Source organism: Petromyzon marinus, chromosome 83 (assembly GCF_048934315.1).
Source record: "Petromyzon marinus isolate PM22_M1 ecotype Great Lakes invasive population chromosome 83, UKy_Petmar_22M1.pri1.0, whole genome shotgun sequence".
Taxonomy (NCBI): Eukaryota; Metazoa; Chordata; class Hyperoartia; order Petromyzontiformes; family Petromyzontidae; genus Petromyzon; species Petromyzon marinus.
Window position 1 is genome coordinate 1,154,630 of NC_133748.1, and position 18,077 is coordinate 1,172,706.

An 18,077-nucleotide genomic window follows, 5' to 3' on the forward strand; every position below is an offset into this window, starting at 1 on the left:
CCAGCTACTCACTCACCCACTCACTCACCCAGCTACTCACTCACTCACCCACTCACTCACCCAGCCACTCACTCACTCAGCCACTCACTCACTCACTCAGCCACTCACTCACTCACCCAGCCACTCACTCACTCACTCAGCCACTCACCCAGCCACTCACCCACTCACCCACTCAGCTACTCACCCAGCTACTCACTCAGCCACTCACTCACTCACCCAGCCACTCACTCACTCACCCAGCCACTCACTCACTCACCCAGCCACTCACTCACTCACTCAGCCACTCACCCAGCCACTCACTCACTCAGCCACTCACTCACTCACTCAGCCACTCACTCAGCCACTCACTCACTCACCCAGCCACTCACTCACTCACCCAGCCACTCACTCACTCACCCAGCCACTCACTCACTCAGCCACTCACCCAGCCACTCACTCACTCAGCCACTCACTCACTCACTCAGCCACTCACTCAGCCACTCACTCACTCACTCAGCCACTCACCGAGCCACTCACTCACCCACTCACTCACCCACCCACTCACCCAGCTACTCACCCAGCCACTCACCCACTCACTCACCCACCCACTCACCCACCCACTCACCCAACCACTCACTCAGCCACTCACCCAGCCACTCACTCACCCAGCCACTCACCCAGCCACTCACTCACCCAGCCACTCACTGAGCCATTCACCCACTCACCCACCCACTCACCCAGCCACTCACCCACTCACTCACACAGCCACTCACTCACTCACCCATCCACCCAATTTTCACTCACCCGCTCAGCAGAGAGACCCACAGACTCACCACCACACAGAGACCCATAGACTCACCACCACACAGAGACCCATAGACTCACCACCACCACCACACAGAGACACATAGACTCACCACCACCACACAGAGACCCATAGACTCATCATCACACAGAGACCCATAGACTCACCACCACCACACAGAGACCCATAGACTCATCATCACCACACAGAGACCCATAGACTCACCACCACACAGAGACCCACAGACTCACCACCACACAGAGACCCATAGACTCATCACCACCACACAGAGACCCATAGACTCACCACCACACAGAGACCCATAGACTCATCATCACACAGAGACCCATAGACTCATCATCAACATTAATTCCACAAACTCACCTTCGTCAGGTGTTCATATAATCCATCGGACATGAGCTGATACTGCTGCTGCTGATGATGTTGTTGTTGTTGATGTTGTTGTTGATGATGATGTTGTTGTTGTTGATGATGTTGTTGTTGATGTTGTTGATGATGATGTTGATGTTGTTGATGTTGCTGGTACAGAACACTTAGCCCAACAAGCGTGTCAAGGCTTTGCCCGGGGGAGCTTTGTCTTTGTATTGACCATTGGACTCTCACCCCGGGCAGACTGAAAGGGGCAAACCCCGATCCCAAAACCTCTCTCCACCCCCTCTCTCCACCCCCTCTCTCCACCTCTCTCTCTCTTATCTCTCTCCTCTCTCTCTCTGTCACCTCTCTGTCACCTCTCTCTCTCTCTGTCACCTCTCTCTGTCACCTCTCTGTCACCTCTCTCTCTCTCTGTCACCTCTCTGTCACCTCTCTCTCTCTCTGTCACCTCTCTCTCTCTGTCACCTCTCTCTGTCACCTCTCTCTCTCTCTGTCACCTCTCTCTGTCACCTCTCTCTCTCTCTGTCACCTCTCTCTCTCCTCTCTCTCTCTCTGTCACCTCTCTCTCTCCTCTCTCTCTCTCTGTCACCTCTCTCTCTCCTCTCTCTCTCTCTGTCACCTCTCTCTCTCTCTCTCTCTCTGTCACCTCTCTCTCTCTCTGTCACCTCTCTCTCTCTCTGTCACCTCTCTCTCTCCTCTCTCTCTCTCTGTCACCTCTCTCTCTCTGTCACCTCCCCCCCCTCTCCCCCCTCTCTCTCCCCCCCCTCTCCCCCCTCTCTCTCCCCCCCCCCTCTCTCTCCCCCCCCCTCTCTCTCCCCCCCCTCTCCCCCCCTCTCTCTCTCTCCCCCCTCCCCCTCTCTCTCTGTCCCCGCGTTCTCGACTCGAACTTCCTGCTCTGAGAGTCCGAGGGGGTTGCCAAACAATCCCCCAGCCCCGCCCCTCCCCTCCCCAGCCCCGCCCCTCCCCTAGCCACGCCCATCAACTCCCCTAGCCCCGCCCCTCCACTCCCCTAGCCCCGCCCCTCAACCCCCCCCCCCAGCTCCCGCAATTATTATTTACACACGAATAGTCAACAAACAATAGTTACACTAAGTGTGAATAGTTACACTCATAGTGTGAATAGTTACACTCATAGTGTGAATAGTTACACTACTAGTGTAACTATTCAAACTACTAGTGTGAATAGTTACACTACTAAGTGTGAATAGTTACACTAAGTGTGAATAGTTACACTAAGTGTGAATAGTTACACTACTAGTGTAACTATTCAAACTACTAGTGTGAATAGTTACACTACTAAGTGTGAATAGTTACACTCATAGTGTGAATAGTTACACTCATAGTGTGAATAGTTACACTACTAGTGTAACTATTCAAACTACTAGTGTGAATAGTTACACTACTAAGTGTGAATAGTTACACTAAGTGTGAATAGTTACACTAAGTGTGAATAGTTACACTACTAGTGTAACTATTCAAACTACTAGTGTGAATAGTTACACTACTAAGTGTGAATAGTTACACTAAGTGTGAATAGTTACACTCATAGTGTGAATAGTTACACTACTAAGTGTGAATAGTTACACTAAGTGTGAATAGTTACACTCATAGTGTGAATAGTTACACTCATAGTGTGAATAGTTACACTACTAGTGTAACTATTCAAACTACTAGTGTGAATAGTTACACTACTAAGTGTGAATAGTTACACTAAGTGTGAATAGTTACACTCATAGTGTGAATAGTTACACTAAGTGTGAATAGTTACACTAAGTGTGAATAGTTACACTCATAGTGTGAATAGTTACACTCATAGTGTGAATAGTTACACTACTAGTGTAACTATTCAAACTACTAGTGTGAATAGTTACACTACTAAGTGTGAATAGTTACACTAAGTGTGAATAGTTACACTCATAGTGCGAATAGTTACACTCATAGTGTGAATAGTTACACTACTAGTGTAACTATTCAAACTACTAGTGTGAATAGTTACACTACTAAGTGTGAATAGTTACACTAAGTGTGAATAGTTACACTAAGTGTGAATAGTTACACTACTAGTGTAACTATTCAAACTACTAGTGTGAATAGTTACACTACTAAGTGTGAATAGTTACACTCATAGTGTGAATAGTTACACTCATAGTGTGAATAGTTACACTCATAGTGTGAATAGTTACACTACTAGTGTAACTATTCAAACTACTAGTGTGAATAGTTACACTACTAAGTGTGAATAGTTACACTAAGTGTGAATAGTTACACTAAGTGTGAATAGTTACACTCAGTGTGAATAGTTACACTACTAGTGTAACTATTCAAACTACTAGTGTGAATAGTTACACTACTAAGTGTGAATAGTTACACTAAGTGTGAATAGTTACACTCATAGTGTGAATAGTTACACTCATAGTGTGAATAGTTACACTACTAAGTGTGAATAGTTACACTAAGTGTGAATAGTTACACTAAGTGTGAATAGTTACACTCATAGTGTGAATAGTTACACTCATAGTGTGAATAGTTACACTACTAGTGTAACTATTCAAACTACTAGTGTGAATAGTTACACTACTAAGTGTGAATAGTTACACTAAGTGTGAATAGTTACACTAAGTGTGAATAGTTACACTACTAGTGTAACTATTCAAACTACTAGTGTGAATAGTTACACTACTAAGTGTGAATAGTTACACTAAGTGTGAATAGTTACACTAAGTGTGAATAGTTACACTACTAGTGTAACTATTCAAACTACTAGTGTGAATAGTTACACTACTAAGTGTGAATAGTTACACTCATAGTGTGAATAGTTACACTCATAGTGTGAATAGTTACACTCATAGTGTGAATAGTTACACTACTAGTGTAACTATTCAAACTACTAGTGTGAATAGTTACACTACTAAGTGTGAATAGTTACACTCAGTGTGAATAGTTACACTAAGTGTGAATAGTTACACTACTAGTGTGAATAGTCACACTACTGAGTGTGAATAGTTACGTCATTATTTAGCGACGTCAATAAATTAGCATGTTCAAATTAGCTGAATGCGTTTCACGCATACGTCACAAATTAGCATATTTAAATGAGCTGGGAACGATTGACGGCAAAGTCACAAATTAGCATATTCAAATGAGCCACGCGCGCGTGAAGGCGACGTCAAAAATTAGCATATTTAAATGATTTTAGGCTTGCGTGCCGCGAGCGTCGTTCGTTGGCATATTTATGACGTCACATTTATACATTAGCATATTCAAAAGAGCTTCGTGCGCGCGCGCGTGCCGGCGACGTCACGAATTAGCATATTAAAATTATCCGCGTGCATCTAATTAATTTAATTAATTAAACTAAATACATAACGGCTCTCCACCTCCGGAACTTTTTAATTGTATTAATTCACAGGCCGACGAATCGGGCGCTCGAAACCAGGCGAATGCTACCCGGGCCACTCGCTCCGCCCCCTTACCGGCGAATCAGCAGCCTCGACGTTAACGAATCGGGAGCCAACTTCCAAGTTGGCCTCACCCCACCCCACCCCCCTATATAAGGTGAGGGTGCCGGTGCCATTGAGATGAACGTTAAAACGTAAAATAATGTAAATGAAAAGTTATCGTTATTAAAGTATAAATATTTTTTTACTTCTGAGTGCGTATTTGAGGTAAACTTGGGGTGCTTCTACGAGTTAGCAAAGTGTTTAGTAAACGCGGGTGAGTTTTGTTGTGCGATTTACACGCTTCAGACCGCACCCCCCTCACATCTAAATGAAGTGAATTTAAAAGTCGATATTAAAGTGTAAATGTTTACTTCTGAGTGCGTATTTGAGGTAAACTTGGCGTTCCTCTACGAGTCAGCAAAGTGTTTAGTAAACTCGGGCGAGTTTTGTTGTGCGATTTACACGTTTCAGACAGCACCCACCCCTCACATCTAAATGAAGTTAATTTAAAAAGTTATCGTTATTAAAGTGTAAAGGTTTTACTTCTGAGTGCGTATTTGAGGTAAACTTGGGGTTCCTCTACGAGTTGGCAAGATTTGTTTTACTAAAATAGGGTGAGTTTTGTTGGGCGATTTAAACGTTTCAGACTGCACCCACCCCTCACACTCCAACGCGGTTTATTTTTTTTAAACGGCTTAAATTTTTTATTATTTTTTTTTAGAAAATTAATTTGAAGTAACTTGGGAGGTGGGGGTAGGGGGGGGGAGTGGAAATTGTGCGTCTAAAGTTGAACGTTTGGTCGTTCTTATGCAACTTTCGCTGCTTCTGTCAAGGTTTTAAAGCGACCATAATTACGACCCACGTCCGTTAAAAAAAAACGCGGTAAATTGTAAATTCAAATGAGCTAACGCCGGCTTTTGATTGGTCAAGAGAGAGAGAATGGGTGGGGCGGATTAAGTAAAATGCTGGCGTCTGATTGGTTTGGATCCCCCGCCCTTGTATATCGCGGGGTAATTATAAATTCAAACGAGTTAACGCCGGCTTCTGATTGGTCTTGAGAGAAGTGGGGGCGGGGGAAGTACAATGCTGGCTTTTGATTGGTTAGGAGCCCCCCCAGCCATTACATATCGCCGGGGCCACGATATATTTATTTCGCCAGGCTCACGATAAATCGTATCTCTAAAAAAAAAATCGTTGAATATAATATTCACGATAATTAAAATTATATTTAACTTCCTTAAAACCGGTGTAACTTGGAGATATATATAGAGAAAAAAATAACCCACCCGCCCCCGTCTTAGGTGAAATTACAATTAACAATCACGCGCCTTATATCGTATCGCGGGCTCGCGATATATCGCGTGCTCACGATTATCGTACCCTGGCGATATATCGCCGAATTATTGCGTTTGCCCTGGCGATCTTTAAGCCCTTGGACCGCGACATTTCCCTCAGGAATGTTGTAAAACGCGGGTTGTTACCTGGAGCGTGTGTGGACAGTGACGTGATAGACGACGTTTCGGACCGTGACCCTTTTTTATAGCACGCAGAGACCCATAGACTCGCCACCACGCAGAGACCCATAGACTCATCACCACCACACAGAGACCCATAGACTCACCACCACACAGAGACCCATAGACTCACCACCACCACACAGACCCATAGACTCATCACCACCACACAGAGACCCATAGACTCACCACCACACAGAGACCCATAGACTCACCACCACCACACAGAGACCCATAGACTCATCACCACCACACAGAGACCCATAGACTCACCACCACACAGAGACCCACAGACTCACTACCACACAGAGACCCATAGACTCATCATCACACAGACACCCATAGACTCATCACACAGAGACCCATAGATCACCACCACACAGAGACCCATAGACTCATCACCACACAGAGACCCATAGACTCACCACCACACAGAGACACAGACTCACCACCACACAGAGACCCATAGACTCATCATCACACAGAGACCCATAGACTCATCACAACACAGAGACCCATAGACTCATCACCACACAGAGACCCATAGACTCACCACCACCACACAGAGACCCATAGACTCATCACCACACTGAGACCCATAGACTCACTACCACACAGAGACCCATAGACTCATCATCACACAGACACCCATAGACTCATCACACAGAGACCCATAGATCACCACCACACAGAGACCCATAGACTCATCACCACACAGAGACCCATAGACTCACCACCACCACACAGAGACCCATAGACTCATCACCACACAGAGACCCATAGACTCATCACCACACAGAGACCCATAGACTCACCACCACACAGAGACACAGACTCACCACCACACAGAGACCCATAGACTCATCACAACACAGAGACCCATAGACTCATCACATAGAGACCCATAGACTCACCACCACCACACAGAGACCCGTAGACTCACCACCACACAGAGACCCATAGACTCATCACCACACAGAGACCCATAGACTCATCACCACACAGAGACACATAGACTCACCACCACACAGAGACCCATAGACTCACCACCACCCAGAGACCCATAGACTCACCACCACCCAGAGACCCATAGACTCACCACCACACAGAGACCCATAGACTCACCACCACACAGAGACCCATAGACTCACCACCACACAGAGACCCATAGACTCACCACCACCCAGAGACCCATAGACTCACCACCACACAGAGACCCATAGACTCACCACCACACAGAGACCCATAGACTCACCACCACACAGAGACCCATAAACTCACCACCACGCAGAGACCCATAGAGTCACCACCACCACACAGAGACCCATAGACTCATCACCACACAGAGACCCATAGACTCATCACCACACAGAGACCCATAGACTCATCATCACCACACAGAGACCCATAGACTCACCACCACACAGACCCATAGACTCATCATCACACAGAGACCCATAGACTCATCACACACAGACCCATCGGGCATAGACTCACCCATTTAGGTGCTCAACCACTCACTGCCTCACACATTCACTCCCCCACTTATTCATTCACTCACATTCACTGACTCACCCACTTACTCGCTCGCTCACCCTCTGATTCACTCACCCACTCATTCACTCACTCATTCACTGACTCACCCACATACACACCCGCTTGCTCAAACACTCATTCACTCACTGACTCACCCACTTCCACGCCCGCTCGCTCCACCTCTGATTCACTCACCGACTCACTCACCCACTCATTCACTCACCCACTCATTCACTGATTCGCCCACTTCCACGCCCGCTCGCTCACCCTCTGATTCACTCACCGACTCACTCACCCTCTGATTCACCCACTCACTCACCCACTCATTCACTGACTCGCCCACTTCCACATCCGCTCACTCACCCTCTGATTCACCCACTCACTCATTCACTGACTCACCCACTTCCACGCCCGCTCGCTCCACCTCTGATTCACTCACCGACTCACTCACCCACTCACTCACTCATCCACTCATTCACTGACTCGCCCACTTCCACGCCCACTCGCTCCACCCTCTGATTCACTCACCGACTCACTCACCCGCTCATTCACTCACCCACTCATTCACTGACTCGCCCACTTCCACGCCCGCTCGCTCACCCTCTGATGCACCCACTCATTCACTCACCCACTCATTCACTGACTCGCCCACTTCCACACCCGCTCGCTCACCCTCTGATTAACTCACCGACTCACTCATTCACTCACCCACTCATTCACTGACTCGCCCACTTACACACCCACTCATTCACTCACCCACTCATTCACTGACTCGCCCACTTACACACCCGCTCACTCACTCACCCACTCATTCACTGACTCGCCCACTTCCACGCCCGCTCGCTCCACCCTCTCATGGATTCACTCACCGACTCACTCACCCACTCACTCACCCACTCATTAACTCACCCACTCATTCACTGACTCGCCCACTTCCACGCCCGCTCGCTCCACCCTCTGATTCACTCACCGACTCACTCACCCACTCACTCACTCACCCACTCATTCACTGACTCGCCCACTTCCACGCCCACTCGCTCCACCCTCTGATTCACTCACCCGCTCATTCACTCACCCGCTCATTCACTGACTCGCCCACTTCCACGCCCGCTCGCTCACCCTCTGATTAACTCACCGACTCACTCATTCACTCACCCACTCATTCACTGACTCGCCCACTTACACACCCACTCATTCACTCACCCACTCATTCACTGACTCGCCCACTTACACACCCGCTCACTCACTCACCTACTCATTCACTGACTCGCCCACTTCCACGCCCGCTCGCTCCACCCTCTGATTCACTCACCGACTCACTCACCGACTCACTCACTCACCCACTCACCCACTGACTCGCCCACTTACACACCCGCTCACTCACCCTTTCATTCATTCACTGACTCGCCCACTTCCACACCCGCTCACTCACCCTGTGATTCACTCACCGACTCACTCATTCACTCACCCACTCATTCACTGACTCGCCCACTTCCACGCCCGCTCACTCACCCTCTGATTCACCCACTCATTTACTCACCCTCTCATTCACTGACTCGCCCACTTCCACGCCCGCTCGCTCACCCTCTGATTCACTCACCGACTCACTCACCCACTCATTCACTCACCCCACTCATTCACTGACTCGCCCACTTACACACCCGCTCACTCACCCTCTCATTCATTCACTCATTCACTGACTCGCCCACTTACACACCCGCTCACTCACCCTCTCATTCATTCACTGACTCGCCCACTTACACACCCGCTCACTCACTCACCCCACTCATTCACTGACTCGCCCACTTCCACGCCCGCTCACTCACCGACTCACTCACCCTCTCATTCATTCACTGACTCGCCCACTTACACACCCGCTCACTCACTCACCCACTCATTCACTGACTCGCCCACTTCCACGCCCGCTCACTCACCGACTCACTCACCCGCTCACTCACTCACCCACTCACCCACTGACTCGCCCACTTCCACGCCCGCTCGCTCCACCCTCTGATTTACTCACCGACTCACTCACCCACTCATTCACTCACCCACTCATTCACTGACTCGCCCACTTACACACCCGCTTACTCACCCTCTCATTCATTCACTCATTCACTGACTCGCCCACTTACACACCCGCTCACTCACTCACCCACTCATTCACTGACTCGCCCACTTACACACCCGCTCACTCACCGACTCACTCACCCGCTCACTCACTCACCCACTCACCCACTGACTCGCCCACTTCCACGCCTCCGCTCGCTCCACCCCCTCTCATGGATTCCCGGGCCGCTGGGCAGCGCCGTTGTCTCCAGCCCAGCTCCCCACGGGGGCCCCCTCCCAACGCCCGCCACGGATGGCGACCGCGGCCGCCGCCGAACGGAGCGCCGGGAGCGCCGAACGGAGCGCCGGGAGCGTCCTGGGAGCGGCGACGCCGGAGCGCCCCGCCGGGGGCCCCGCCCGGGAGCGGCCGACCCTGAGGCGCCGGCTTCCCCTGACGTCGTTGTCGGCGGCGTCTTCCTCCTCCTCCTCCTCGTCCTCCTCCTCGTCCTCCTCCTCGTCCTCCTCCTCCTCCTCCGCTGTCACGGCGGTGGCCGCGGGGAGCCGGGAGGTCTCCCCGCCCACGGCGGCGAAGAAGGCGAAGCTGGGACGGCCTCGCCGGATTTTTGCGGAGGCCCCGGGCGGAGCGCCGGGCGGTCCCGCCGGTCGTCCCGGGGGTTCGGGGAAGTCGGTCGGGACCCCCGGCGCGGCCCGGTCGGGGATGAGGCCGGCGGCTTGCGGCAAGGCCCCAAAGGGGGACACGGCGCCGAAGTGGGGACCGGCGGGCGCCCGCGGGAGAGGACCGGGGGCGGCGACGGCGGCAACGGAGGCGGCGGAGGCGGCGGAGGCGGCGGAGGCGGCGGAGGCGGCGGAGGCGGCGGAGGCGGCGGAGGCGGCGGAGGCGGTGGCGGAGGGAGGAGCTCCCAAACGCTTCGCCGAAGTGCGGGTGCAGGCGCCGGCGAAGGGGGGGGCGACGCCCGTGGCCGGTGAGAAGGTTGCACTGGAGGTCGGGCGGCGGCGACGGTGGTGGTGGTTGGTGGTGGTTGTGGTGGCGGCGGTGGTGGTGGTGGTGGTGGGGGTGGTGGTGGGGGTGGTGGCGGTGATGGTGGTGGTGGTGGTGGCGGCGGTGGTGGTGGTGGTGGTGGGGGTGGTGGTGGCGGCGGTGGTGGTGGTGGTGGTGGTGGTGGTGGTGGGGGTGGTGGTGGTAGTGGTGGTGATGGTGGTGGTGGTGGTGGTGGCGGTGGTGGTGGTGGTGGTGGTGGTGGTGGTGGGGGTGGCGGCGGTGGTGGTGGTGGTGGTGGTGGTGGTGGTGGGGGTGGTGGTGGTAGTGGTGGTGATGGTGGTGGTGGCGGTGGTGGTGGTGGTGGTTCGGGCGTTCGCGAACAAAGCTATCCGTAACGGAGGTTGCGTTTTTGCGTCGGATGGCGTTCAGTGTACGCTGGGGACAACCTCCTCTGCTTACGAACGAGTCGGGGTCGAGAGGTCGCTGTTCACCAGTCGATTTGTAGATGCCACTGGTTCTTCACGTTCTACAGATGTAGATGCCACTGGTTCTTCATGTTCTGTAGATGTAGATGCCACTGGTTCTTCACGTTCTACAGATGTAGATGCCACTGGTTCTTCACGTTCTGTAGATGTAGATGCCACTGGTTCTTCACGTTCTGTAGATGCCACTGGTTCTTCATGTTCTACAGATGTAGATGCCACTGGTTCTTCATGTTCTGTAGATGTAGATGCCACTGGTTCTTCACGTTCTACAGATGTAGATGCCACTGGTTCTTCATGTTCTGTAGATGTAGATGCCACTGGTTCTTCACGTTCTGTAGATGCCACTGGTTGTTCACGTTCTGTAGATGTAGATGCCACTGGTTCTTCACGTTCTGTAGATGTAGATGCCACTGGTTCTTCATGTTCTGTAGATGTAGATGCCACTGGTTCTTCACGTTCTACAGATGTAGATGCCACTGGTTCTTCATGTTCTGTAGATGTAGATGCCACTGGTTCTTCACGTTCTGTAGATGCCACTGGTTCTTCACGTTCTGTAGATGTAGATGCCACTGGTTCTTCACCTTCTACAGATGTAGATGCCACTGGTTCTTCACGTTCTGTAGATGTAGATGCCACTGGTTCTTCACGTTCTACAGATGTAGATGCCACTGGTTCTTCACGTTCTGTAGATGTAGATGCCACTGGTTCTTCACGTTCTGTAGATGCCACTGGTTCTTCATGTTCTACAGATGTAGATGCCACTGGTTCTTCATGTTCTGTAGATGTAGATGCCACTGGTTCTTCACGTTCTACAGATGTAGATGCCACTGGTTCTTCATGTTCTGTAGATGTAGATGCCACTGGTTCTTCACGTTCTGTAGATGCCACTGGTTGTTCACGTTCTGTAGATGTAGATGCCACTGGTTCTTCACGTTCTGTAGATATAGATGCCACTGGTTCTTCATGTTCTGTAGATGTAGATGCCACTGGTTCTTCACGTTCTACAGATGTAGATGCCACTGGTTCTTCATGTTCTGTAGATGTAGATGCCACTGGTTCTTCACGTTCTGTAGATGCCACTGGTTCTTCACGTTCTGTAGATGTAGATGCCGCTGGTTCTTCACCTTCTACAGATGTAGATGCCACTGGTTCTTCACGTTCTGTAGATGTAGATGCCATTGGTTGTTCACGTTCTACAGATGTAGATGCCACTGGTTCTTCACGTTCTGTAGATGTAGATGCCACTGGTTCTTCACGCTCCACAGATGTAGATGCCACTGGTTCTTCACGTTCTGCGGATGTAGATGCCACTGGTTCTTCACTTTCTGCGGATGTAGATGCCACTGGTTCTTCACGTTCTACAGATGTAGATGCCACTGGTTCTTCACGTTCTGTAGATGCCACTGGTTCTTCACCTTCTGCAGATGTAGATGCCACTGGTTCTTCACGTTCTACAGATGTAGATGCCACTGGTTCTTCACGTTCTGCAGATGTAGATGTCACTGGTTCTTCACGTTCTACAGATGTAGATGCCACTGGTTCTTCACGTTCTGTAGATGTAGATGCCACTGGTTCTTCACGTTCTGTAGATGTAGATGCCACTGGTTCTTCACGTTCTACAGATGTAGATGCCACTGGTTCTTCACGTTCTGTAGACGTAGATGCCACTGGTTCTTCACCTTCTACAGACGTAGATGTCACTGGTTCTTCATGTTCTGTAGATGTAGATGCCACTGGTTCTTCACGTTTTGCAGATGTAGATGTCACTGGTTCTTCACCTTCTGTAGATGTAGATGCCACTGGTTCTTCATGTTCTGTAGATGTAGATGCCACTGGTTCTTCATGTTCTGCAGACGTAGATGCCACTGGTTCTTCACGTTCTGTAGATGTCACTGGTTCTTCACCTTCTACAGACGTAGATGCCACTGGTTCTTCACGCTCCACAGATGTAGATGCCACTGGTTCTTCACATTCTGCAGACGTAGATGCCACTGGTTCTTCACGTTCTACAGATGTAGATGCCACTGGTTCTTCACGTTCTACAGATGTAGATGTCACTGGTTCTTCACGTTCTGTAGATGTAGATGTCACTAGTTCTTCACGTTCTACAGATGTAGATGCCACTGGTTCTTCACGTTCTGTAGATGTAGATGTCACTGGTTCTTCACGTTCTGTAGACGTAGATGCCACTGGTTCTTCACGTTCTACAGATGTAGATGCCACTGGTTCTTCACGTTCTGTAGATGTAGATGCCGCTGGTTCTTCACCTTCTACAGACGTAGACGGCCGCTGGTTCTGGTTCTGGTTCTTCACGGTCTGTAGACGCCGCTGGTCCTCCGCCTTCCGCGGACGCGTTGACACCGCCCGACCACCGCCACCTGATGGCGCGCGGGCGCGGTTCGAACTCGCCGGTTGCGAGGGTTCGTAACCCTACACCTAGACGCACCACCGCTCGCTGCTGACGGCACTTGCCCCGACAGCCCTGTTGTGTGTGTTTTGAGGCTACCTGGGTGGTGGGCGGACCCTTTGTCTTTTGTCGAGCAGGCATAGTGCGTTCGTCCGGAGGGTCTGAGGAGCAGGAGTCACGTGTCAGCGTCGTGGTCAGGGTCCGTCCCTTGAGCCGAAGGTCGGTTCGCCCGCGCCGGAGCGAAGCTCGCCGCTCGCCCCTTCAGTTACCCGTCCGCTCGCTCGCTCGCTCGCTCGGCCACCGACTCGCTCGCTCGGCCACTCGCTCACTCGGCCACTCGCTCGCTCGCTCGGCCACTCGCTCACTCGGCCACTCGCTCACTCGGCCATCTCGCTCACTCAACCACTCACTCGCTCGGCCACTCGCTCGCTCGCTCGGCCACTCGCTCACTCGGCCACTCGCTCACTCGGCCATCTCGCTCACTCAACCACTCACTCGCTCGGCCACTCGCTCACTCGGCCACCGACTCGCTCGCTCAACCACTCGCTCGCTCGGCCATTCGCTCACTCGGCCGCCGACTCGCTCGCTCAACCGCTCGCTCAACCACTCGCTCACTCGGCCACTCGGCCGCTCGCTCGGCCATTTGCTCACTCGGCCGCCGACTCGCTCGCTCAACCACTCGCTCACTCGGCCGCTCGCTCACTCGCTCGGCCATTCGGTCACTCGGCCACCGACTCGCTCGCTCAACCGCTCGCTCAACCACTCGCTCACTCGGCCACTCGGCCGCTCGCTCGGCCATTTGCTCACTCGGCCGCCGACTCGCTCGCTCAACCGCTCGCTCACTCGGCCACCGACTTGCTCGCTCAACCACTCGCTCACTCGGCCACCGACTCGCTCGCTCAACCACTCGCTCACTCAGCCGATCGCTCACTCGCTCGGCCACTCACTCACTCGGCCACCGACTCGCTCGCTCAACCACTCGCTCACTCGGCCGCTCGGCCACTCGCTCGGCCATTCGCTCACTCTGCCACCGACTCGCTCGCTCATCCATTCGCTCACTCGGCCACCGACTCGCTCGCTCAACCACTCGCTCACTCGGCCACTCGGCCGCTCGCTCACTCGCTCGGCCATTCACTCACTCGGCCACCGACCCATTTGCTCGGCCATTTACTCACTCACTCAGCCATTCATTCACTCAGCCACTCATTCACTCAGCCACTCACTCAGCCACTCACTCAGCCACTCACTCAGCCACTCATTACTAATTTTTCCCACTCATTCACTCGCTCAGCCACTTACTCGCTCACTCACTCATTTGCTCGCTCACTCACCCGCCCACTCACCTTCTCACTCGCTTGCCCGCCCACTCGCTCACTTGTTCACTCGCCCACTCATGCACTCAGCCACCCATTCACTCAGCCACCCATTCACCCACTTACTCACCCTCTCGCCCACTCACTCACCCATTCACTTACTCAGCCACTCACTCACCCACCCATAGTGTACTCACTCTATGGGTCTCAGTGTGGTGGTGAGTCTATGGGTCTGTGTGGTGATGAGTCTATGGGTCTCTGTGTGGTGATGAGTCTATGGGTCTCTGTGTGATGGTGAGTCTGTGGGTCTCTGTGTGGTGATGAGTCTATGGGTCTCTGCGCGGTGATGAGTCTATGGGTCTCTGTGCGGTGATGAGTCTATGGGTCTCTGTGTGGTGGTGAGTCTATGGGTCTCTGTGTGGTGGTGAGTCTATGGGTCTCTGCGCGGTGATGAGTCTATGGGTCTCTGTGCGGTGATGAGTCTATGGGTCTCTGTGTGGTGATGAGTCTATGGGTCTCTTTGTGTTGATGAGTCTATGGGTCTCTTTGTGTTCATGAGTCTATGGGTCTCTGTGTGGTGATGAGTCTATGGGTCTCTGTGTGGTGGTGAGTCTGTGGGTCTCTGTGTGGTGGTGAGTCTGTGGGTCTCTGTGTGGTGGTAAGTCTGTGGGTCTGTGTGGTGGTGATGAGTCTATGTGTCTCTGTGTGGTGGTAAGTCTATGGGTCTCTGTGTGGTGGTGAGTCTATGGCTCTCTGTGTGATGATGAGTCTATGGGTCTCTGTGGTGATGATGAGTCTATGGGTCTCTGTGTGGTGGTGATGAGTCTATGGGTCTCTGTGTGGTGATGATGAGTCTATGGGTCTCTGTGTGTGTGATGATGAGTCTATGGGTCTCTGTGTGTGATGATGAGTCTATGGGTCTCTGTGTGGTGATGATGAGTCTATGGGTCTCTGTGTGGTGATGAGTCTATGTGTCTCTGTGTGGTGATGATGAGTCTATGGGTCTCTGTGTGTGATGATGAGTCTATGGGTCTCTGTGTGGTGATGATGAGTCTATGGGTCTCTGTGTGGTGATGAGTCTATGTGTCTCTGTGTGGTGATGATGAGTCTATGGGTCTCTGTGTATGATGAGTCTATGGGTCTCTGTGTGGTGATGATGAGTCTATGGGTCTCTGTGTGTGATGATGAGTCTATGGGTCTCTGTGTGGTGATGATGAGTCTATGGGTCTCTGTGTGGTGATGATGAGTCTATGGGTCTCTGTGTGGTGGTGAGTCTATGGGTCTCTGTGTGTGTGATGATGAGTCTATGTGTCTCTGTGTGGTGTTGATGAGTCTATGGGTCTCTGTGTGTGTGATGATGAGTCTATGGTTTTCCGTGTGGTGTTGATTCTGGTGCTGCCCGTCTGACGCCTTTCCCGTTTGGCGTCCACAGGGAACTAGCGGAGGGGCAAACTTCCGCCGTGGTCACCACCAGATGCACCGTCACTCTCAGGCCTCCGCCGGCGTTGCCGCAGCAGCAGCAGCAGCAACAGCAGCAGCAACAGCAGCAGCAGCAGTCTTCGCTCGAGCACCGATTTACTTTTGACATGGTCTTCGGGCCAGAGGGACGTGGTGACTGTGGTGGTGGTGGTGGTGGTGGCGGTGACTGTGGTGGTGGCGGTGGTGGTGGCGGTGACTGCGGTGGTGGTGGTGGTGGTGGCGGTGACTGCGGTGGTGGTGGTGGTGACTGCGGTGGTGGTGGTGACTGTGGTGGTGGTGGCGGTGACTGTGGTGGTGACGGTGACTGTGGTGGTGGTGGTGGTGGTGGCGGCGGTGACTATGGTGGTGGTCACGGTGACTGTGGTGGTGGTGGTGGCGGTGACTGTGGTGGTGGTGACTGCGGCGGTGGTGGTGGTGGTGGCGGTGACTGTGGTGGTGGTGGTGGCGGCGACTGCGTTGGCTGTGCCGAGCGCCGGTGCCAGCAACAGGTCTACCTGGCGGTGGGTCGGCCGCTGCTGCTCTGCGCCCTGCAGGGCTACAACGCCTGCCTATTCGCCTACGGGCAGACCGGAGCGGGCAAATCCTACACGTACGTGCGTGCAGCCAGCCTGGGTTGTTTGGTGCGATCGCGTGCATGTGAGGTCGAATCTTTACCCTCGGGGCTCCTCCAGAAACGACGAAAAGCCACTACGTGTGGCCACGTGGAATGTTCGGAGGCTCGCCGCGGACGAGAGGCTGCCCAGCTCCTCTGTCGGGAGCTGGACCCGGTACCGCCTGGGTCTCTGCGGCATTCGGGAGGTCCGGTGGACCGGCTTTCTGGCTCCTGCCACCGTGAGGGGTGGGGACAGTCCCTCAACTCGGGGCAGCAGACTGCCAAACAACAGGGGTGTGGGTCTTCTTCTGAAGAAAATAATGAAGGCGGGCGTGGGAGCGTGGCGGTGAGGTGTGGGAAGCTGTAAGCCCCAGGCTACTTTGGGCTCGCCTTCCCATCAACCGGAGGCGAGGAGCGGTGGTCGTGGTTACTTATGCCCCCACCGAAGACGAACATCCGTGGAGGGATGCAGGCAAAGCTGATGAGTCAGACGCCTTCTATGACCTCCTGTCACAGGTGCTGGCTAAAGTGGCCCCTCGGGATAGTCATCTTGTTGGGTGACTTCAATGCCCAGGTTGGTCATGATGCAGGCACCTGGTCTGGAGTGATTGGAGGGCATGGGCCAGATCAGCTCAATAACAACGGTAGGAGGCTGCTAGATTTTTGTGCAGCCCATGGGCTTGTAATTACCAACACGCTGTTCCGGCATCGGCGCATCCACACAACATCATGGATGCATGCCGGGTCCAAGCAAGAACATCGGCTGGACTACATAGTGACGGACCAGCGGATGCGAGCCCATGTCCTTGACACCAGGACCTACTATGGAGCTGATCTGCCCTCTGACCATTGACTCGTCATCTGTAAGATGCGCCTGCCATTCTTCCACTCCGGTGGTGGGTGTACACCCAGGACCCCATTCCAACCTAAGGTGGCCTGGTCTCAGTTATCTGATGAAAGTTGCAAGCGAGAATTTCATCATCGCTTGCAGCTGGGGTTGGAATTGTCCCCCACTACTGATGTCGAGGGTAAATGGGCGAGGTTTAGGACTGTGACTCATGCAGCTGCAATGGCTGCTTTGGGTA

At 52.6% G+C, this 18,077-nt stretch overlaps 1 protein-coding gene across 1 annotated transcript in view; it reads left to right on the plus strand.

Moving 5' to 3' along the window:
* Positions 1–18,077, plus strand: part of LOC142907829 (uncharacterized) — a 76,322-nt gene that overhangs the window by 2,100 nt on the left and 56,145 nt on the right. The window contains exons 2-5 of the mRNA XM_076057648.1: positions 4,587–4,891; positions 9,974–10,699; positions 13,746–13,827; positions 16,354–16,989. Coding sequence (XP_075913763.1) covers positions 10,030–10,699; positions 13,746–13,827; positions 16,354–16,989 — 1,388 coding nt within the window. The 5' untranslated portion in view covers positions 4,587–4,891; positions 9,974–10,029. The remainder of the gene's footprint in view (positions 1–4,586; positions 4,892–9,973; positions 10,700–13,745; positions 13,828–16,353; positions 16,990–18,077) is intronic.